The 22073-nt window shown below is 34.5% G+C and overlaps 1 protein-coding gene across 1 annotated transcript in view; it reads right to left on the bottom strand.

Moving 5' to 3' along the window:
• Positions 1–300: 300 nt before the first annotated feature.
• The window catches only part of DPY19L2 (dpy-19 like 2), a 132317-nt gene continuing 110544 nt past the window's right edge, over positions 301–22073 (bottom strand). The window contains exons 17-22 of the mRNA XM_058296781.1: positions 20664–20688; positions 16894–17013; positions 15801–15975; positions 13553–13652; positions 12090–12215; positions 301–2294 (exon numbers count right to left, since the gene is read on the bottom strand). Coding sequence (XP_058152764.1) covers positions 2144–2294; positions 12090–12215; positions 13553–13652; positions 15801–15975; positions 16894–17013; positions 20664–20688 — 697 coding nt within the window. The 3' untranslated portion in view covers positions 301–2143. The remainder of the gene's footprint in view (positions 2295–12089; positions 12216–13552; positions 13653–15800; positions 15976–16893; positions 17014–20663; positions 20689–22073) is intronic.

The raw sequence follows: 22073 nt of genomic DNA, 5'->3' as shown, positions 1-22073 counted from the left end.
GGACACAGAGAGCAGACAACTGGGGGTGGGGGAGGAGAGAAATTAAAAAAAAAAAAAAAAAAAAGAAGAGCCAGGATTCAACTCAGCTCCATCTGGTTACAAAGTCCTTGCTATTTCCAGCACAGTCCATTGCCTTCTGTGTGAGACTGTTTCAGAATTGTTTTTAAATGGTTAAGAAATATTACTGCCAAAGCAAAAATGGTTAATAAATCCAGAAACCTATGATTTCTTCTTTCATATCAGAACTATTTCAATTTTAAAGTGCATGCTTAGTAAAGGATGAGAAAAGAGAACACAGAATTTTCAAGGGCTTTAAAAATTATTTAACATACATAGTACATGAAAATAAGATAAATCCAAATACATACATAAAATTTGTTTAGAACATTTTATTAGCTAATACACCTCTTTGCCTTTTTGTTGAATTCTGCTCACTTCTTTGAAATATTTTCTACAAAAACATCTTCCAAAGCACATTGCTTTAATTTTTATGAATATTTGGTGTTATAACTTTTTGCTCCATACTTACACTAAAACAAATTATTTTAAACTGGTAAAATAAAATGTGACATTCTTTCTTAGCAGTTTTGTATCTGGTTTTGTATCTGGTATTAAAAAGAAAAGTGGAAAACAATATTACTGGTTTTCCTGTAATATAAACAATTTTATGGAAGAGCTGGATACAGCTCTTCTCTTTACTCCTTTAAAATATTTCCTATGAAAATGCCATCTAAAATGTGTTATTTTAAGTTTTATGAACGTGAGATGTTATATTTCTTTTCCCATACTTAAACTAAAACTAATTATTTGAAAATGATAATGTAAATTAAATATGGCAACTTTCTTAGCTGTTATGTATCCTGTAATAAAATATTTTATAACTATAAAAGTTAAAAAGTAATTGTATTAGCTTTCCTGTTTATAATCTTCTACCTATGAGAAGTGAGCTAATCTATGGAATTAAGTCATTTGTCACCTTAAATGTTCCAAGAATATAAGGAAATTATAAAATCCCTGAGATGATTAAAGTAACTGCACATTAAAATACTATAAATATGGCATATTTAATATTTATCAAGCAGAGAGTAAGAGTTAAGAGTTTATCTTGGCATTTGGCAACAATATCTTTTAGGTAATACCAGCTTATAGAGTATTATTGTTGGGTAGGTTTTATTGGGGAGAGGATTTATAAAGTATGGTGTCCCTCATCCAAAACCAAAAAAATAATTGAGGATTTAAAAGGATGTTATTACAAAAGATAGTGGCTGGAAAGAACATGTGCAATGGACTATAGGACTATCAAAATGAAAATGCCTTTGCTTCATTGGCGATCTAGAATCTTGAACACAGTCTCATTTGATGATTTCAACTGGATTTTCTGATTATTTTTAACTCCCTAAGTTGGTTGTGTACCTTAGTCATTTTTATTTCATTTGGGTATAAAAGGAAAACCACCAGATTGTAAAGACAGACTAATAACCTGTTGCATTTTGGTTTCAAACTAATCAGTGGGATATATTTATATGGTAGGGAAAATATATTTCAAGAGATTCAACGTATGAAATAAATTGTTGTGAAACATGCTTTAACTTGAAATAATAAAGTTATTATGCGCTATTAAAGATCTTTCTAGGGGGCTTGTAAAAGGAAAAGTAACCTTAGATGAAACGTGGTTAAAAGTATTAATTTTCTCACAGACGTAAAGAAGTTGCAATCTGTATCTTAAGAAGTGCCATTTCACCTATTTTAGGTGGTTTAAAGACTTTGAGCTAGTGCACACTGGTACTAGAGAAATCTGAAGCAATTTGCCTAGATAGATACAGAAGGATTTAACATCCTTGATATATCAAAATTTCATTGTTCTTTCACATGTGTTTAAAAGAAAAAAACTTTAAGATGAACATTTGTCTAAGCAGTATGAAATCATTTAATCATTTATATGACAAGCTTAATAAGGCTGACATTCAATGGAAAACAATGAAATAATTTACCTTTTAGAAATCAGAAAAAAACTTTAAATGATTTTTATTATCTTCTTGGTAAGCATCCCTTATTAAAGTTTGTGATTTTTATTGTAAATAAGCCAGAAAGTGATGTTTCTAACATATTTCTTGGCACCGCAGTGCAATAGGTAGTCTTATTTTCAGTTAACTTTCAATACACTGTACATAGTATTCTGAAATACTGTGGTAAAGTAAGGTCTTGGATCCTTAAGCAAGATGCTACATAAGGGAGGATTAGCTGCATTGGAAGGATCTTCCACATCCCAAATTTCAAGCATACTGCAACCAGGCCTTAAAAAAAATACACACACATATATATATATTAAAAATGCATGCAAATCTATAGGAAATATGTATATTATAAATTATTTCCTCAATTTTCAATTAATAAAATTAAGATTTTACAGTATCACTAACAAATTCAACATTTAGAAACAATAAAAATGAAATTAAGGATGCTGCATTTTCATGTCCCACTTAGCCAAATAATCAGACCTGTCCTACTAATAAAGGTTCAGTAAACATTCAGAAATACAATATTGAAAAAATCACGTTCAAAAGGAAATGTTTGTTTGATTTTCTAAGAGCCATCATCACCCAAACATAAGGCCCAATAGCAGTAGTAGATTGGATCAAATGAAAGGAAAGCTAAACTAAGCCCTGAATTTCATATTTTCAAGCACAAATTAAGTAGGATTAGCACAAAAACATGTAGTCCAAAACAGGAAAGAGAGGCTCTTATGTCCAGTTTGGTCACAGGCCCTTCCCTTTGGCATAGCTCTAAGAGTGATTCTGAAGGAGACAGTATTTCTCATTAGAGAATAACCTTGCATGAGAGCCACTGAAGGGAAGGTTTAGGCAAAATGGGTTTCTATTTTTTTTAACAGCTATGAGGTATAATAGCAGTTTACAATAAAAGTCATTCATTTTATGTCAAAAGTTGATTAAGTATGGCCAAATGTGTATGATTGTATAAGAACCAGCACAATCATAATACAAAACATTTTAATCAGCCCAGGAAGTTCCTGCAGACCCTTCTGCTGTCAATCCCGGCCCAGGCAACCACTGGTCTCCTTCCTGTCACTCAAGTTTTGACTTTCCAGACTTTCATATAGTCATACCACAAGGAGGCTTTTATTTTTGGCTTTTTTTACCTTAGCACGTTTGGGATGCGTACTTTATATGTTGTAGTTCCTACAGCTACTTTTGTACTACAGTAGTTTCTTAATTTTTATTGCTGAATTGTATTCCAGTATATGCAGATACAACAATGTGTTTATCCTTTCACAAGTTGAAGAACATTGGAGATATTTTCAGTTTAGGGCTATTATAAGCAATGCTTCTATTAATATCCATAGACAACACTTTATGGGACAAAAATTATTGTTTCTCTTAGGGAAATTCCTAGGAGTGGAATTGCTCAGTTGTATGATTAAGTGTATATTGAATTTTATAAGAAACTTCAAAACTTTTCCAAAGTGGTTGTACCATTTTCCATTCCCCATCAAAAATGTATGGGAGTTCAAATTGTTCTACATCCTCACAAATATGTGGTACTACTGGCCTTTTAATTTTAGTTATTCTGGTGTGGTTGGTGAAATTTCTATTCAAATACTTTGCCAAATTTTAATTGCGCTGCTTGTCTTACTATTGATTTTGGGAGGTTCTTTATATATTTTGGATAAAAGTCTTGGCCAGATTTTTAAGCAGATTTATTGGGACATAATTGCTCAATAACTGCTCAATAAACTGTGTATATTTAGAGGGTACAGTTTGATAAGTTTTGATATATGTATACAACCATGAAAACACTGCCACAATAAAAATGATGAACATATCCATCACTCCAAAGTTTACTAATTCCTTTTTTGTAATTCTACCCTCTTGCCCCTGCCAACTCCCTCCCTCCTCAGGCAACCATTGCTCTGTTTTCTGTCACTATACACTAATGTACATTTTCTATATTGTAGCCTTTCTTTTGTCTGGCTTCTTTTACTCAATATAATTATTTTGAAATTCATCCCCATTGTATCAATAGTTCATTTCTTTTTATTGCAGAGCAGTATTCAATTGTATAGATATCCAATAATATGTTCCAATAATATATATATATATCCATTCATACTACATAGATGGACATTTGGGTTGTTTCTAGTTCTAGGTTATTACAAAAATAAACTGCTCTGAACATTTATGTACAAGCATTGGTATGGACATATGCTTTCTTTTATTTTAAGTCAATACATAAGTAGGTATAGGTTACGATTTTATGAAACTGTCAAACTGCTTCATAAAGTGGTTTTATCATTACATTTTTGTAAGTCTTACACCTTTTTGACCCTCAATTCTTCCATTACAGCCTACTTTTGAATTTCACTGATTTTTCTGTAGCAATCCTTTTGGAACCCCTTCTCATTTCCTTCTGTGCATAGTTTCCAATATTTTCTTTGTGGTTCCCATGGGCCTAAGTTTAATATTCAAGTTCTAGAACAATCTTATTGCATCTGATACTAAATTCCAATAGCATATACAAACTCCATTCCTACATACCTCTTTCCCACCTTTATGCAGTTCTTGTCATAAGCTACATATTCATTCATTAGAAGTCCAAAACCATTGATTTATCATTACATTTTAGGTATATGGCTTTTAGAGCCTTTACCAGAGATCTTGATTTCTTCATGTGGCTTTGATCTATTGTCTAGCATTCTTTTATTTCAATGCAGCATTCCCTCTAGCATTTCTTGTAGGATCAGTCTGATGAACTCCTTCAGTTTTTGTTTATCTGGGTGTTTTAATTTCCTAGGCTGGGAATTTATTCACTCAGTTTTGAGGCCTGAAAAATATACAAATCAAGGTATTACTGAGGTGATGCTTTCTTGCCAAAAACTGTGGCATTCTGGGGCTGGCTGCTGGTGCTCTTCTGTCACATGCAAGGCACACGGTGGCGTCTCCTGGTCCTTCCCTTTTCTTCCAGGTTCTGTTGATGCCCTGCCTCTTTGCTTCCTGTGGCTTTTTCTCTGTTTCAATTTCATTCTTTTATAAAGGATTCCAGTAATAGGATTAAGACCCATCCTGATTGAAGTGGGAAAAATCTTATCAAAAGGTCCTATTTGCAATGGGTTCACATCCACAGGAATGAATTAAATTTAATAACTTGATTTTATGGGGTACATACAGCTTCAGACCACCACACTGGGTATGTCTTTATCTTTTCCTCATTTTTGAAAGATAGTTTTGCTGGATATAAAATTTTGCTTGCAATTTTTTGTTTCCAGCACTTAAATATCATCCCACTACCTTCTTCCCTCAATGGTTTCTAGTGAAAGAATGGCACTTAATCTAAGACTCCCTTACACATAACACTATTTCCCTCTTGTGGCTTGCCGAATTCTCTCTGGCATCTGAAAGTAGATTATATTATGTCGCTGTTTGGACCTACTTGAGTTTATCCTGTTTGGAGTTCATTGACCTTTTTGGATGTGTATATTCAAGTTTTTTCATTAACTTTGGGAAGTTTTTAGCCATTTTTCTTTGTATATTCTCTCTGCCACTTTCTCTCTTTCTTCTCCCTCTGGAAATCACATGATGTATGTATCAGTATGCTTGAGGGTATCCCATAGGTCTCTCAGGTTCTGTTCACTTTTCTTTATACTTTTTTTCTTTCTATTCCTCAGACTGGATCATTTTAATTGCCTTACCTTAAAGTTATCTGATTCTTCTGCTATCTCCAACCTGCTGTTGAACCTGTCTAAAGAATTTTAAAGTTCTGGTACTATGGTTTTCAGTTCTGTTTGGTTCCTTTTCATAATTTTAACCCTATATTGATACTCTGTGTTCATATGTTGTTTTCCTGATTTCCTTCAGTTCTTTGTCCATGTTTGCCTTCAGCTTTTTTAAGATTTTATTTATTTATTTTCCCTACCCTCTCATTGCCAGGGTTGCTGTCTGTTCATATTCCTGTTTTAGGAAGCACCAGGAACCATACCCAGGACCTCCCACAGGGGAGGGAGATGCCTAATTGCTTGAGCCACCTCCACGCCCTGCTTTGTCAAGTCTCTCATTATGTTTTCAGCCTTGTGTCTCTTGTTGCATCACCTTATTGGTGTTACCTTGTTGAGTCATCTTGTATCATCTCACCACACTAGCTCATCATGTCAGCTCATTGTCTTGCTTGTCTTCTTTAGGAGACACTGGGGACTGAACCTGGGACCTCCCATGTGGTAGGTAGGAGCTCAATCTCTTGAGCCATATTTACTTCCCTGCCTTTAGCTTTTGAGCAATATAAGATTTTTTTTTCCAAAAAGTCTTTGGATTCCCCAGGTCTGTTCCTCCTTGTTGATGGTTTCTGATGCTTTATCATGCTCCTTTGCATAGGCCACTGCTTCCTATTTCTTTGGACATTTTGAAATCTTACCTTAAAACCTGGATGTTTGGTTATTTTAATATTTTATCAATAGAATTTAGCCCCCAAGGCATCTGTTTCTTAGGTTGTATCCAGCTAGTGTTATGACATAGATTCCTTGACTATCAGAATCTGCCTCACAACCTTAACTTCCTTAGTCTCCCAAGGTTCTGAGCTCTATCTCTTCGACTTGGCAATCTGCTGGGTTCCACAGTGATTCCTCTCTGCCATGGTCTGGAAACTCTCTCAAGGCAGTAAGCTGGAGGAGTTGTACAGCTCACCTTGTTTGTTTCCTATACTTCAAGGATCACTGACCTTTATCACCTCATGCCCAGTGTTTTGAAAATTGATTTTTCATGAATTTTGTCTGCTTTGTTTCATGGTTGTTGTTGTTATTCCAGGAAGGCAGATAAATTTGATCCCCTGATACTCAAACTTGCCTAAAAGTAGAAGTCTTCAGATAAAAGATTTACAGTTATTTTCTCTCAGCCTGTGGCTTGAATATTATTTTCATTAATGGTGTCTTTCTACAGGAAAAATTTTTAATTTTTAAGATGCCCAAATGACCAATTATTTCTTTTATGATTCATTCATTTGCATCTGTCATGGAAATATTTGCCTAATCCAGGGTCACAAATATTTACTTCTATGTTTTCTTCCGGATATTTTATGGCTATAGCTTCTCTGTTTATGTCGATGATCCTCTTAAAAATATTTTTAAAGATGTGAGGTGAAGGTTATTTTGTGTGTGTGTGTGCATATGAAAGTCTGTGCTAAGCCAATTGGTTGAAAAAATTCTTCTCTTCCCTATAATTACCTTGATGTCTTTGCTGAAAATCAACTGAGTTTATAAATGTGAGCCTATTTCTGAAGTGTCTTTTATGTTTCATTTACCTATCTTTAGGACAATGTCACAGTGTCTTGATTTTTGTAGCTTTATCACAAGTCTTAAAATGCTCCATCATTGTTTTTTTAAAAATTTTTGCCTATTCTAGATCCTTTGTTGTTCCATATAAATTTTAGAATCAAATTATCATTTTCCACAAAAATCCTCTTGTAATACTGATCAGAATTGCATTGTATCCACAGATCAGTCTGGGGAGATTTGCCATATTTACAATATTGAGCCTTTCAATTCATGAATTAAATTTTTCTCTGCAATGTTCTGTAGCTTTTGTGCAGGTCTTGCTCAGCTTCCACTAAATATATTCCTAAAATTTTAAATGATATTATAAATATAATGGATTTTAATTACATTTCTATTTGTTCATTGCTGGTATATAGAAACAGAATTGGTTTTTGAATACTGATCTTATATCCTATGACATTAAGTTAGCTCTAAGCTGCATAAAGAAAAAAATCTATGGTAAAGACAACCATATGGATAATCATAAATGCCAGTGTAATTTTATGGTACTTTTGGTATGTAACTACACTTTTTACTTCTTACAGGTTCTAAAATGCAAATGCATTAAAAGTCATGATAAATCTATGGTTTTGGACATACAATGTGTAAAGATATAATTTGTAAAAAGTACAACAAAAAGGTGGGGAAATGAAGAGGTATGGGAATAGTGTTAGGTGTATGCTAGAAGTCAAGTTAGTGTTAAATCAAACATGTTTACCATAGATTTAGGTAACACCATGGTAACCACAAAGAAAATATCTGAAAAATATATACAGAAGGATTTGAGAAGGGAAGCAAAATGGTACACTACAAAAAAAAAAAACCCACAAATAAATATGAATATAGGCATTAATGAAAGAATTGAGGGGCAAAAGAAGGTATAACACAAAGACCAGCAGCAAGATAGCAGAAGAAACCTGTGTATTATGAGTAGTTACTTTACATGTAAATGGACTAAACTCTCCAGTCAAAGGGCAGAGATGGGCAGAATGGATTGAAAAATGCATGACCCAACTACGTGCTGTTGACAGAGTTGAAAAGAAAGGATAGAAAAACACACTATGCATATAGTAACCAAAAGAGTGTTAAAGTAGCTCTATTGATATCAGACAAAATAGGCTTTACAATATAAGCTACAAAGAAAGTCACAATAAATTTAAATCTTTAATATTTGATACAAGGGTAGAATCAACAAGAAGACATGACTATTATAAATATACATTCACCTAATGGCAGAGCCCCAAAATATATGAAACTAATATTGACAGATTTGAAGGTAGAAATAAATGGGTTTACATTAACAGTAGGAGACTTCAATATATCACTTTTAGTAATAGGGAATATATCTAGAAATAATATTAATAAGGAAAGCGAAGACTTGAATGAAATTCTAAACCAACTAGACCTAACAAATATAAATAGAACACTTCATCCAAAAGAAAAAATATATACATTATTCTCTATTGCACACGAACCATTCTCCAGGAAAACCATATGTTAGGTCACAAAAAAATGCTTCATTAAATTAAAATATATTGAAATCATACAATTTATCTTCTGCAACTACAATGGAATAAAGCTAGAAATCAATAAGAAGGGAGAACTAGAAAATGCACACATATATGAAAATTAAACAACATACTCTAACCTAACCTCACAACTGAAGGATTTAGAAAAAGAAGCACAAACTAAACGCAAAGCAGGGAAGTGGATGTAGCTCAAGCGATTGGGCTCCTGTCTACCATATGGGAAGCCCCAGGTTCAACTCACCTCCTGGTGAAGGCAAGCTGGGCAGTGCCATAAGGAGTAGACAGATTGTGCTGCAGAGAGCTGAACTGGCCCAGGAAGAAGACACAACAAAGGAGACACAGAGAAGAGACAGAGTCACAGCAGACCAGGGAGATGAGGTGGCTCAAACAATTGAGTGCCTCTTTCCCACACTGAAGGTCCCAGGATTCAGTTCCCTGTGTCTTCTAAAGAGAAAGATGAGAGGAAAAGACAAACAGAATGGAAAGAACACACAGCAAATGGATACAGAGAGCAGACAGTGAGCACAAACAACAAAAAGGGGGGAGGATAAATAAATAAATGCAAAGCAAACAGAAGGGAGAACATAACAAAGTTTAAAGTAGATACAAATGAAAGAGAAAATAAAAAATAAAGAATCAATGGAAACAAAAGTTGGTTCTGTGAAAAGATCAATGAAATTTACAAACTTTCAGCTAGACTAACAAAAAGAGAAATGATGCAAATAATTAAAATCAGATATGAAATGGGGGAAACATTACCATTGATTCGCAAAAATAAAAAAGATTATAAGAAGCTAGCTATGAACAACTGTGCATCAACAAATTAGACAACCTAGATGAAATGGACAAATCCCTAGAAATATACAAACTACCTATACTGACTTAAGATGAAATAGAAGTTCTCAATAGACCAAGAACAGGTAAAAAGAGTCAGTCATCAAAAACTTCTAATCAGTGAAAAGTCTAGGACCACATGGCTTGACAAATGAATTTTATCAAACATTCCAAGAAGATTTAATACCAATCCTGCTCAAACTCTTCCAAAAAATTGAAAAGAAGAAAACACTTCCTAACTCATTCTATGAAGCCAAAATCACCCTAATATGAAAGCCAGATAAAGACACCACAAGAAAAGAAAATTACAGTCCAATATCCCTTTTGAATATAGATGCAAAAATTCTGAACAAAATACTATCACACTAAATACAAGAACACATAAAAGAATTATAGTCATGATCAAATGGGATTTATTTTCAGGTTTGCAAGGGTGGTTCAACATAAGAAAACCAATTAATGTAATACACCACATTAACAGAATGAAGGGGAAAACCACATGATCATTTCAATTGATGCAGAAAAGGCATTGGACACAATACATCACCCTCCCTTGATAAAAACACTTAGAAAAACTAAGAATAGAAGGAAACTTCCTCAACAAGATAAAAGCATATATGAAAAACTCATAGCTAACATCCTACTCAATGGTGAAAGCCTGACAGTGTTTCTTCTAAGATCGGGAATAACACAAGAAAGGCTGCTGTCATCATTGTTATTCAACATTGTACTGGAAGTTCTAGCTAGAACTATTAGGCAAGTAAAATAAATAAAAAGCATCCAGATTGGAAAGAACTAAAACTTTCCCTATTTGCATCTAACATGATCTTATATATAGAAAACCCAGAAAAATCCATAAGAAAGCTACTAGAGCTAACAAATTAATTCAGCAAAGTGGTAGGGTACAAGATCAGCACACAAAAATGAGTAATGTTTCTATACACTAGAAATGAACAATTCAAATTAGAAATTAAAAATAAAATTCCACTCAGAATAGCAAATAAAAGAATCAAATATCTAGGAATAAATCTAACCAAGGATGTAAAGGACTTGTATATGGAAAACTACAAAACATTTTGCTAAAGGAAATTTAAAAAGGCCTAAATGGAAGGACACTGTGTTCATGGATTGGAAGACTATGTATCATCAGGACGTTCATTCTACCCACAGCAATTTACAAATTCAACACAATCCCAATTAAAATTCTAAAAGCCTTTTTTCAGAAATCATGAAGCCCGTCATTAATAATTTTGTGTGGAAGGGTAAGGGGCCTCAAATCGCCAAAGCCTCATCTTGAAAAATAAAAATGAAGTTGGAGGACTTACATTTTTTATTTTAAAAATTATTACAAAGCTACAGTAATCAGAACCTCATGGAACTGGCACAGGGACAGGCATACAAACCAATGGAATAGAACTGAGGATTCTCTCACATCTATTGCCAAATGATTTTTGACAAGGGTGCTGTGTCTGCTCAATGGGGAAAAAATAGTCTCCTCAACAAACAGTGCAGGGAACGCTGGATCTTCATAGGCAAAAGAATGAAGTAGACCCCTGTCTCACACCACGGATCAAAAATTAACACAAAATTGATTTCTAATAAAGTTAAGAATTTTCATATGAAAATCCTTCTTCTAGGTATATACCTCCAAAAGTTGAAAACAGGAACCCAAAAAGACATTTGCATGCCAATGTTTGTAGCATTATTCACAACTGTCAAAAGATGGATATAACCCAAGTATTCAACAATAGATGACTAGATAAACAAAATGTGATATATCTGTATAATGGAATATTATTGAGTCATGAAAAGTAACGAAGTTTGATACATGTGACAACATCGATGAACCTTGGAACATCCTGTTGAGTGAAACAAGCCAGACACAATAGAACAGATATTGTATGATCTCACTGATATTAAATTATTAGAATAGATTCAGAAAATAGAATACAGGTTACCAGAGGCTGGGTGGATATAAGGAATGGGGAATTAATGCTTAATTAGTACAGAGTTTCTGTTTAGGTGATGGAACAGTTTTGGTGGTGATGGTAGCACAACATTGCAAATGTCGTTAATAGCACTGACATATATTTTAATGTGGTTAAAAGAGGAAGTTTTAGGTTGTATATATGCTACTAGAATAGAAATTTTTAAAAACCAAACAAACCATAATATCATACAACATGGTGAGCCCTAACGTAAATTGTGGAATACAGTTAATAAAAATTATAGTAGTACTGTTTCATTAATTGTAATAAAGTGACTACATTAATGCAAATGTTAATAATAGGGGTGGTAAATAGGAACTCTATTTTCTGGATGATTTTTCTGTAAACCTACAATTTCTCTATTTAAAAATTACATTAAAAAATATATATATATATAACATATAGCATAGTGTTAATACTCACTTAGTTCTCACAACACACCATGCCTCTTCTAAAATGTAATAATTCACGTGTAACTCCAACAACTTATCTCTCACTTCTTTCATATCTTTCCGACTATATGCAGAATAAACTATTTTTGTCCGGGCCCTTGAAATTCAAACAATATGTTAAGAGATTTTAAAATAAATGATACCCAAATGGACCAAAGAAATTATGATAGCAAATTAAAATCCCAACACTCACTGGCTGTGATACATAGCACCAAAAACATTACAAAATATTCTAGGGATAGCAGTTTCCACATTCCTATTTATTTTTTATATAAGCTAAAACTCGCAGCACTTTGAATTTAGTGTATTCTGCTGGTTAATGTATAAACTGGTCTACAGTTGTACTGGGTGGCAAGATAATTCAGGTAACAAAATACGCTTCGCATAGTTCGCAAAATAATCTGCTTGTGGAATATACTCAGAGGCTGTAGGTTGTGAAAATATAGATTTCAGTAGATACTTTCATCTACAGAAGTTATTTTTTAAAAAGTGAGTTAAGGCTGAATGTAGTAAATAAAACATTTAAACAGTGGGTACCTATGGTATTAGAGCAGGTAGAAAATGCACCTTAACAGAAGCTTGAGAACCAGGGATATACACCATATATGGCACAACAGATCATATGTCACTAAATGGGAGTTCTCATGAAATCCTGGACACATTACCAATTAGGCATTAGATGCTGCTTAGGATTTTAAGTGTATGGGATAACCACTATTAACAACCAGACATAAAACTTGAAATAATTAAAAATTTTACTTTGAATAATAGAACAAAAACCCACTAAAAGGGAAAGATTACCGTGACAACTACCAGAATTCAGCATATTTTTGAAAAATACCAATCATTTAAGGGAAACAAAAAATTCCAGACCTCAATGGAAGCAAGAATACTCACAAAAGAATACCCTAAATTTTCATAAAAGAAGGTGGTATAGTAAATTTCATGTATGCTCTCTACCTATCAAAAAAGGGTAGTCATATGGCCACCAGTAAGATCCAGAATGGTGTGAGATCTTCAGATCCAGAATAATTTAAGACCTAGAATAGTGTAAAGTCTAGAATGGTGGCTTAAATCAGGTGGAGGGCTCGTGGAGTCTAAAACAGGCAACACTATTGCCTCAGGCTAAATCCGGCCCACCACCTATTACTACTACTATTGAGCACCTTTATTGGAACACACACACATACACATCAACACTAGTCATAAAGATGTGACACATTTTTCACTTTGAGAAAAATGGACTCTTGCTTTTAAGTTTTCAGAAAAAAAAGATACAAATTCTGGATAATCATCAATTTTCTTAACTTCCAGCATGGCAGATGAGGATGACAGCATATACGTTGTGTGTGTGTGCATACACATAAAAATTTTCCCAATTCCTAAGAATCAATAGTAAGTGAGGCTACTTGAAATATTCAATTGGTTGCCAACCTCAAGTCTGCATCCTCATAATGCGGGTGATTTACAATGGGATGAAGTGTAGACAGCTTGATACTTGCCATTGTAGGCATGGCACCTGCAAAAACAGCATCTGAAAAACAAGATCATATTACTTAACAAAATGGTTTTCTTTATTGACAAACTGCTGCAGACATTTTGACGTAAGTTTAAGCTACCTATTTAGGCAGACGTATACACGTAGCATTTAATCTTTGAAAACAAACTGGGAGGACGGTACAAATCCAATTATGACTTTAACCTATGTACAGAGTGGATTATTGATTCCTTTTTCATTCTGCTGCAGTGTCCCTTTTTATATCATGCTAATGTTGGGACATACTTGACTAACTTGGGAACAGTTCAATATTGACAACCGTCAACTTATGAAAATCATCAGCTTTTGGCTCCAATGTCCAAGTAAGCTTTTCATACAGTGCAGAACCTCATATGGGCACAATACTTTGCTTTGTCTTTTTAAATACTGTAATTTTAGTTATTGGTACTATTACTCAAAAATTGTTCTTGGCTATAAAGCTCTGCATTTAAATTCAGTTCAGGTGGCCAGTCCCTCTCTCCCTTATCCTTATGATGTAGATGAGGAAGCTGAGACATGGCAAAGTTAAGTGACTGTCCAAGACTGCACAGGGAGGAAGTGTCTGAGCCCACCTCTTACTCATTTCCCTACAGCTTCCTGCATGTCTAAGCACTATGCAAAGAGCCAGTACCACAGAGCCATACAGGACTAGAAAATACAGGAAGATTTCATGTTTTGTTCTAATAATTTAAAATATTAGAAAGTACAAGGTATTTTCCTATTAATACACTGAAGCCTTCACTTAGCCTACTGTATGCATTAGAAAAGCTATCCCCTCTGACTCCATTCAACCCCACTGGGACATGGCCAGGTAAATGGGCCATGGCTAGATTTCAGCTCCCACTTGTCCTCTCAGCTGGGCACCTCTGTGTGGTATTCAAATTATGCAAGCTTACCTGAGGACCTGAATATGAGCACTAGATCCACCTACACTACAGAACTTTAGGCATCTTTTAATATGTGGTAACCACGAGAAAGCTCTTATTCAGGGAGGTAAAGATCTATAAGAGATTGAAGAAGAGGTGGCTGAAAATAAGGTTGGGGTTTGAGGGGGTAGTTATCTCAGACGGATAAGTTGCCAAATGTAGGCTGTCTCTGCCACAAACCCCCAAACAATCACTAAAACAAAGAAAGGCACAAGAAAAGATTTAAGAACAAGTAGCTTTTAAAGCTTGGGAAAAATAGCTGTAACTGGGAAGGGACAAAGGAGAGGAAAGGGAGTGACCACCTTCTCTTAAAGGGCAAAAGTCAGCTGGAGGCTAATTAAAAAGTTCTAATTAAACTGGTAGCTCTAAGTGAGGAGTGTCACTCACACCCTTTGAAAGCTATAAACCAAATATGTGAGTTGAAGCTTATAAAGATTTACCTTAATTAATGAAGGCTATTAGTAAAATGTTAGCTATCAAATAAGAGATGAGAAAACTGACTTAAGAAGTCACAGGATGAATTTAAATAAACCATAATGAAGAATTTCTGTCAGAGAAAATTACTAAACAAAAATAGTCTTGGACTAGACTGCAGATTTATATATAAAAAATATTGTAGAATATCCTTACTTTCTACCTACTTGAGGTGTTTCAAATAAAGATAGGAAGAAAAGAAAGATTAAAAAAAGGTTTTGAAGTATTTAAAAGGATATATACTCACCTCTTTGAGATGAGTTAGGGAAGAAAGCAGAATGTCCAAGGTTTTAAGCTCTCTGCACATGACTGGCTTTTACATAGAGTTAGAGCACACGGTTACCATAGATTGAAGTGGTAGAGGGTCCCACTAAACTCCCCGCAACCCAAAGTAACTCCTCCAATGGGCTGTCACAAGGTCCGAAATTTTGTCATTAAAGATTTCTTTGATTTGTCATTTGTTATGTTAGAATACCATAAAGATCTATGAAAGTGAAAAATCACTAATTGCTTGGTGTTAATTATAAGTCTTTTTGAGAGTTATCTAGCAGGAATTTAAAGAGGGCACAATTGGCTTTTGAAAGGGTTTGATTGGATGAACACTGCAAGAAGCTCGAATCTATGAGGCTATGACTGTGTGTGTGTTTAAATTATATAAAATAACATAACTATATAACATATAAATGTGTGAGTATATATTTATGTGCATTTGTAAAACTACATGTAAAACTAAATAGCTATATACCTGGTCTGGTATTGTACTTGATCCACTGTATAAGTTCTTCCTGAGGCAAATTATTAAATTCTCCTATTATGCTCCATTGATTATGGAGATTTGCACAACCTTGAAGTGACATCACTGTCAGAATGCCAAAGATAACATTCTCAAAACGAACTCTGCAAAAAAGCCAGCCAAAGAGCTGAAATGAAAAAAACCATTTATTTATAATTCTTATGTGAAGATTGCTATAAGAATCAAAAATAAATTCTCACCTTGCTACTTAAATCAAGTAGATTACCATTTGATATTGTTACACATAACATATGGAATTACCATCCATATTAAAACTTAATATTGCTTAAAAACAATAAATATTTTGGAATTAAAGGATCCAATTAAAAATGGAGTTTTCTCCCTTCTCAAAAGAATTAAGGAATAACTGGATCTCTCTAGTATTGATTTACTCCCAGGGATTAAGATTAGTGAAGTACAATTTTGAAACACCCTAGAATTAAATGCTTTAATGTTTTGACTACCTTCTATGAACACCTTGTATAATCAGGGAAAACCCACTAGTATTGTCACGTATATCCCTCTCATCAAAATAGGTATCATGATATTCTAAGACAACTAACTCATAATAAAAATAAATAAGGTATTTTGAGGAATAACTTGGTCCCAAGATTCCAGCTACTTGGAAACTTAGTGTTAGATACACTAAATGAACCCAAGATTGACAATTTCTACAAGGTATTCTCTGAGCCAAACAGGACCATATTAGAATAATTATACTGCATCTACTCTAGTATTGGAAGAGGACATTAGGAGAATTTTGATGGGTTGGGAAATTCTTGCTTAACTCTAAAAGACCATGTTTATGGATAGGATAACAACAGTGGAGAAAGTGTGCCTCATCACCTGTCATAGAAATATCAGTTAAAATCAATTAAAATCAGTTAATTTCCAGAGCTACTTATAGTAGCTTTTCTTACTTTACATTGACTCATGAACTAACACTTTATATCACTTGTTATTTAAGTTAAAAACATTTAGTGGAGTGCTCAGAAAAGCCATGGTAACTCCTCTCTAGTGTAGTATGGACAAACAAATGCCTTACCCTGCGAGAGCATATCAAGGAAGCCATGATACACATGTGAGGTGTCAAAAACAGCTTCAGCCTCATAATTAAAACAGCAAGGGAAGTAAATGCTAACAACTGCAATGCATGAAAAACCAGCTATAAAAACACAAAACAAAAGGACATTTTCACTCTATATATTTTAGAATAAATATGAAATAAAGTAAAACCATTAGGACAAGAATCTTTTAACTTAGTACTAAGTATTTCATATTAATTCACTCATTCATGAAAAATTTAATGCTTATTATATGCCCAGTACTGTTTAGAGTGCTTCAGATAAACAGAGAACAGAACAACAGGGGACAATTTCTCCCTTGTGAGACTTACATTCTAGTATATGTAGAAAGGAGAGACAGATAATAAGTATAATAAAGAAGTCCACATATAATCTGTTAGAAAGTGAAATGCATGACAGCAAAGAACATGGAGCCAGGAAAGCAGCCAGGCATGCAAGGTGCGGTGTGGAATCAAAGTTGCAATTTTAAGGAGGGTCATCAGGGTGGGCCTCAGTGAAAAGGTGACCTGTGAATAATGGCCTGAAGGAAGTGAGAAAGTGAACCACAGAGATGTAAAAATAGCACCTGTACCTGAAACTAGTTGAAATGTATAAACTTTCATTCTCATATCACATCTGAAAAATAACACCATCTTACTTCCCCCAGGTTTCATGCCCTCTACATCCTATTATGCCTAAAGTGAAAATAGTTCCTGTCTTCCAAACCATGTAAGAAGAGAGATTTATCATTTGTGAGTCCAAGTGGGACTTGGGTAAATGGTCAGCCTCTAATTCGGCAGATTCAATACTTTACATTTGCACTACACTGAAATTTATCATTCCCTTCCATATATAAGAGCTACTGTTTTTAGAAATGTAAATCTCCAATCTGCCCATACACCAGGAGGTGAGCATATTCTCTTCAGTCTAAAGAGATTAAGAGACTTGATAGATCTGTCCCTGTTAATCTCCTTGACTTCTGCTCTACCTTTTAAAAAACTCTGTGCTTCACTGCCACCAGACCTGAAATAGCTAAACCTCAGATCTAACCATATCACCCCTTCTAAATAATAAGGTCCAGAATGAAGTCTAAATTCTTCGCATACATAGCTTTCACAGTGTGAACCCTGTCTATTTTTCCAGCCCGTGTTCTGCTATTTCTTTTTATTTATATATCAGCAAAACAGATTTGCCTTTAGTTCTACCTTTGCCTTTAGTTACTACCTTGGACCTTCTTTGCACCTCTGAACATGGAAAACTCCTATTCCTCCTTTTAAGGTCATTTAAAAAAATAATTTTCCTACTTCCTCACCCCCTCCATACAGACTTAGCCATTCTTCCTTCTAAGTACCTTTATGTTTTTGGTGCACTTTTACCATTGTGCAAATAATTATTCTTTTTTATTGTCACACCACCCCCACTATACTGTAAATTCTTTAAAGCAAGGGCTTGGTATGTGGTAGGTATATAATAAAGAACTGAATTGTTAGCTCTGTAGTATTATTTTTAAAAAAAGAAAATGGACAAAATAAGAATGGAAAAATGAATGACAATGAGAAAGTAGAAAAAATATGTGAGAAAGGCAGAAAATTAAGGAGTAGATTTCTTTAAAAAGTGGGTTTATTTTAGATAAATATATTAAAATATAGAGTATAAAATATTAAAATATAAAGTATATAATTTGGGTAATGCTGCAATTGTTACAATGTTACAATCATGGTTGATGTACATGGGAGTAGTTTACATTAAAAACTAGTTGAGTGAGGTAGCACTGCAAAATTGAGTGAATGGTTAAAAGCTTGGATTCTGCAGTTAGACTGCCTGAGATCAAATTCATCGGTTCCAAAGAACTAAAGTCACTTCAGCTTTGTGACCTTGGACAAGTTCCTTAGCCTCTCTGTGCAATAGTTTCTTCATCTTTAAAATTCAGATGATAATAATCATCACCAGTAAAACAGATAATAATACAGGTACCTCCTACCTCAAGGGTATTATGAGGATGAAAGTACTGATATATATATAAATCACTTAGGAAAAAAATGCCCTGCACATACAGTAAGCAATGAGTGCTGACCTTACCACTTTGAAAGCTATGAATTAACTGTGAGACCTCAGGCAAGTTACTATTTCCTCTACATCTCTATTTCTTGGCAAAGGCCCCTTTGTTCTTCTTTCTGGATACACAGCTAGACTTCATTATCTGGAAGTTAAGTGTAGGCTCCTTGGAAGTGGGGTGTGGCCGTGTGGCTGAGTTCTGGCTGTGGCAGGAAGTGGTGTACACCTGTCTTCTAGGACCAGCCCTTACTAACCTCCCAGGAATGATCCCCCAGGTTTTTTCTCCTTTCTGACATGATACAGATGGGCACATTCTTTCAGTTTCCTGGCTGCCAAAACAAATATCATACAATGGGTTGGCTTAAACAATGGAAGTTTATTGGCTCACAGTGCTGAGGCTAGGAGAAGTCCACACCATAGTGCCATCAAGGAAATGTTTTCCCCCAGATGTCAGAGGAATTCTGGGGCTGGCTGCCCTCGATCCTTGCTCCTTGGGTTTTCTGTCACATGACAAGGCACACGTGGCCACTCCTAGCTTCCTTCTCTCCCTGTTTCCCCTGACTTTCAGCTTCTGGCTTCTCCCTCCGACTTTTCCCTTTTAGGCCTTCCCTATAAGGCCTTCAGTAATAGGATTAAGACTCATCATATTCAGCTGGGCCACACCTTAACTGAAGTAACCTCATCAAAAGGTCCTATTTACTGGGTCCTCACATACTGAAAGGGATTAAGTTCAAGAGCATGTTTTTCTGGGGCACGGAGGTGAAGCCACCACACGTCAACCTTGGAAGTCACATGTTAGAGATGGCAGGGCCACACATGGAAGGAGTCTGGGTCCCTCGGGCACTGCATGTTGTAGAGCCAACTTCTAGTCAGGAACTCCTCGTTTGAACTTTATATGAGCCAAGAAATAAACTACTGTGTTAAGTCACTGAGATGTCGGTGTGTCTTTGTAACAGCTAGCATCACTTAATAAATGTAATTTCCTTATTTGCAAAATGGTAATATAATTATGATTATTCAATGACATAGGACATGGCACATAATAACTTCAAAAATCATTATTTATTATCATACTACTCCTATTATGCTCAAATACAGTTGTCCTCACTTATAAATTTTAACCTTTCCTTAAAGTTCTACTTATTATGAAATCATATTTCCAGTAGACACTGATCTTTCCCTTTCTTCTTGTATGCCCAAGTAATTCAGCACCACATTGAATGCTGTCTTATTTGTTTCATGTCTCCATCATAAAATTATATATACTTGAAGAGAGGAACAATGCTATACCATCTTTTGTATCCTATAATGAGCTGGAGACTGACAGTCAGTGAGTGTGGTGGCAGCAGCACACATGTCACAAGACCACAGTGCCATCGTGATGGGCTACAGCTGATTAGCTCAGTGGACTGGAACACTGTGACACCAAATGCCTGTCCTAGATAAGTACATGAATGAAGGCAATTTAATTTTTTGATATTCCACAGTTATATATCAGGTTTCTGCCTTTCAAATGCTTATACTGTTCTAAACTGAGAGCAGATTAAAGAGTGAAAAGAATTGGCAGAAATGTATTTCCAAGGCTCAAGTCAAACACTACTGATGGTACATTAGTAGCATGGTTATACCTTTGTGAATTATCCTTGAACTAGAATTTAATGCATAAATCTATCAGAGATTAAAATGAAAGCTTTACCTCACCATTTTCAAGGAGACGTTTTCTGTAATAAAATAAAAATATACTCTATTTATTGTCTATTAAAGTGTGATTATATTAAAGTAATTCCTTTATCATTCGTTCTTAGATTTTAAAAATTTGATTCTAAGCTACATAGAAACATAAATAAAAATTAAAAACAATGATATAATACTACTGAAAATTATAGCAAATTAAAAGGTATAATTTAAAGTCATCCTATTAAGATATGTTTAAAAAAAACAAAAAATATTTCGTTAAGATAAAACAGGTTTGCCAATGCCTGAAGATTGTAACTTTGGAAGAATAAAAGAATAGAAATAATTTCTATGAAATATTCCATCTATATATTCAATATATAATACTTTAGATAATAACTGTTGGACTTTTGAGTTGTTTCCATTTTCATAATTATAAATAGCATAACATTGTGGAACAAAAACTTGATAAGCATTTCTAAATATTTTCCTTAGGATAACTTCCTAGAAGATAAATTACTAGGTCAAACTATATTAATATTTTAATTCTCCAGAAAATCCCAATTTACTAAATATTTACAGCACACCCACTGTGTTCTAGGTATTGTCAGTGACTACAGCAGAGCATAGTGTAGACATAGGTCTTATCTTCATGGAACTTGTATTAGATTAATGCAAGAGGCATAAGACTGCCCATTTTACTATTCCCATTGACAAGCTTGGGTAGTTTTTTAAAAAGCTCTCATAGATGCAGTAGCCTTCTAACATGGATTTTGGAGCTGGAGAGTAAAGTAAGACAGTGTCCAGAGAAAGTTCAGGGACACACACACACCTGGGAATTTGAAAAAAAGAGAAGGTGGGGGGAGGCACCTCAGGACAAAAGTGAAATCTCAAAAGTGCTCTGTCTCCATGGTAGCTCCTCTCCTACTTCTGCAGCCAAGGGGAGGGGCAGGTGGGTTTCCACTTGTCCTGAAATCTGCCAGTCAGCGCTTTCCTACCCAAATTCCCACACAACCCTGTAGTAAGCTACTCATCCTGACATTGGCTAATTGAAAATAAGACTATACAATTGAATCACAAGACACAAATATCATGAATGGGAGACACCATGATGAGTGAGCAAATGAACTGATCTCTCAGGAAACAGTTGTTTCAAGAAAGAGAAGAAAATATTAAATAAAAATTCAAATTATCATCAAAGAAGTTTGAGAAAATATTACATCCATACTATTTGAACAGCTGAGATGAAAAAGGGCCTTTCAAAAACTCTGAGAAGAAACATATTTGCCTAATTTTAAACCTTAATAAAGGTTGAATAGAAGAACATACAGGGCTGACACTCTTACAGAGTAAGACCAAGTATGGAATTATCTTTGAAAATAGAGAAAAAAAGGTAATATGAGAGAAACAATAATAAAAGTTTAAAAGAAAG

The sequence above is a fragment of the Dasypus novemcinctus genome, chromosome 5 (assembly GCF_030445035.2).
Source record: "Dasypus novemcinctus isolate mDasNov1 chromosome 5, mDasNov1.1.hap2, whole genome shotgun sequence".
Lineage (NCBI taxonomy): Eukaryota > Metazoa > Chordata > Mammalia > Cingulata > Dasypodidae > Dasypus > Dasypus novemcinctus.
The sequence above is the reverse complement of the archived record's forward strand: the minus strand, read 5'-3'. Positions and strand labels throughout refer to the sequence as shown.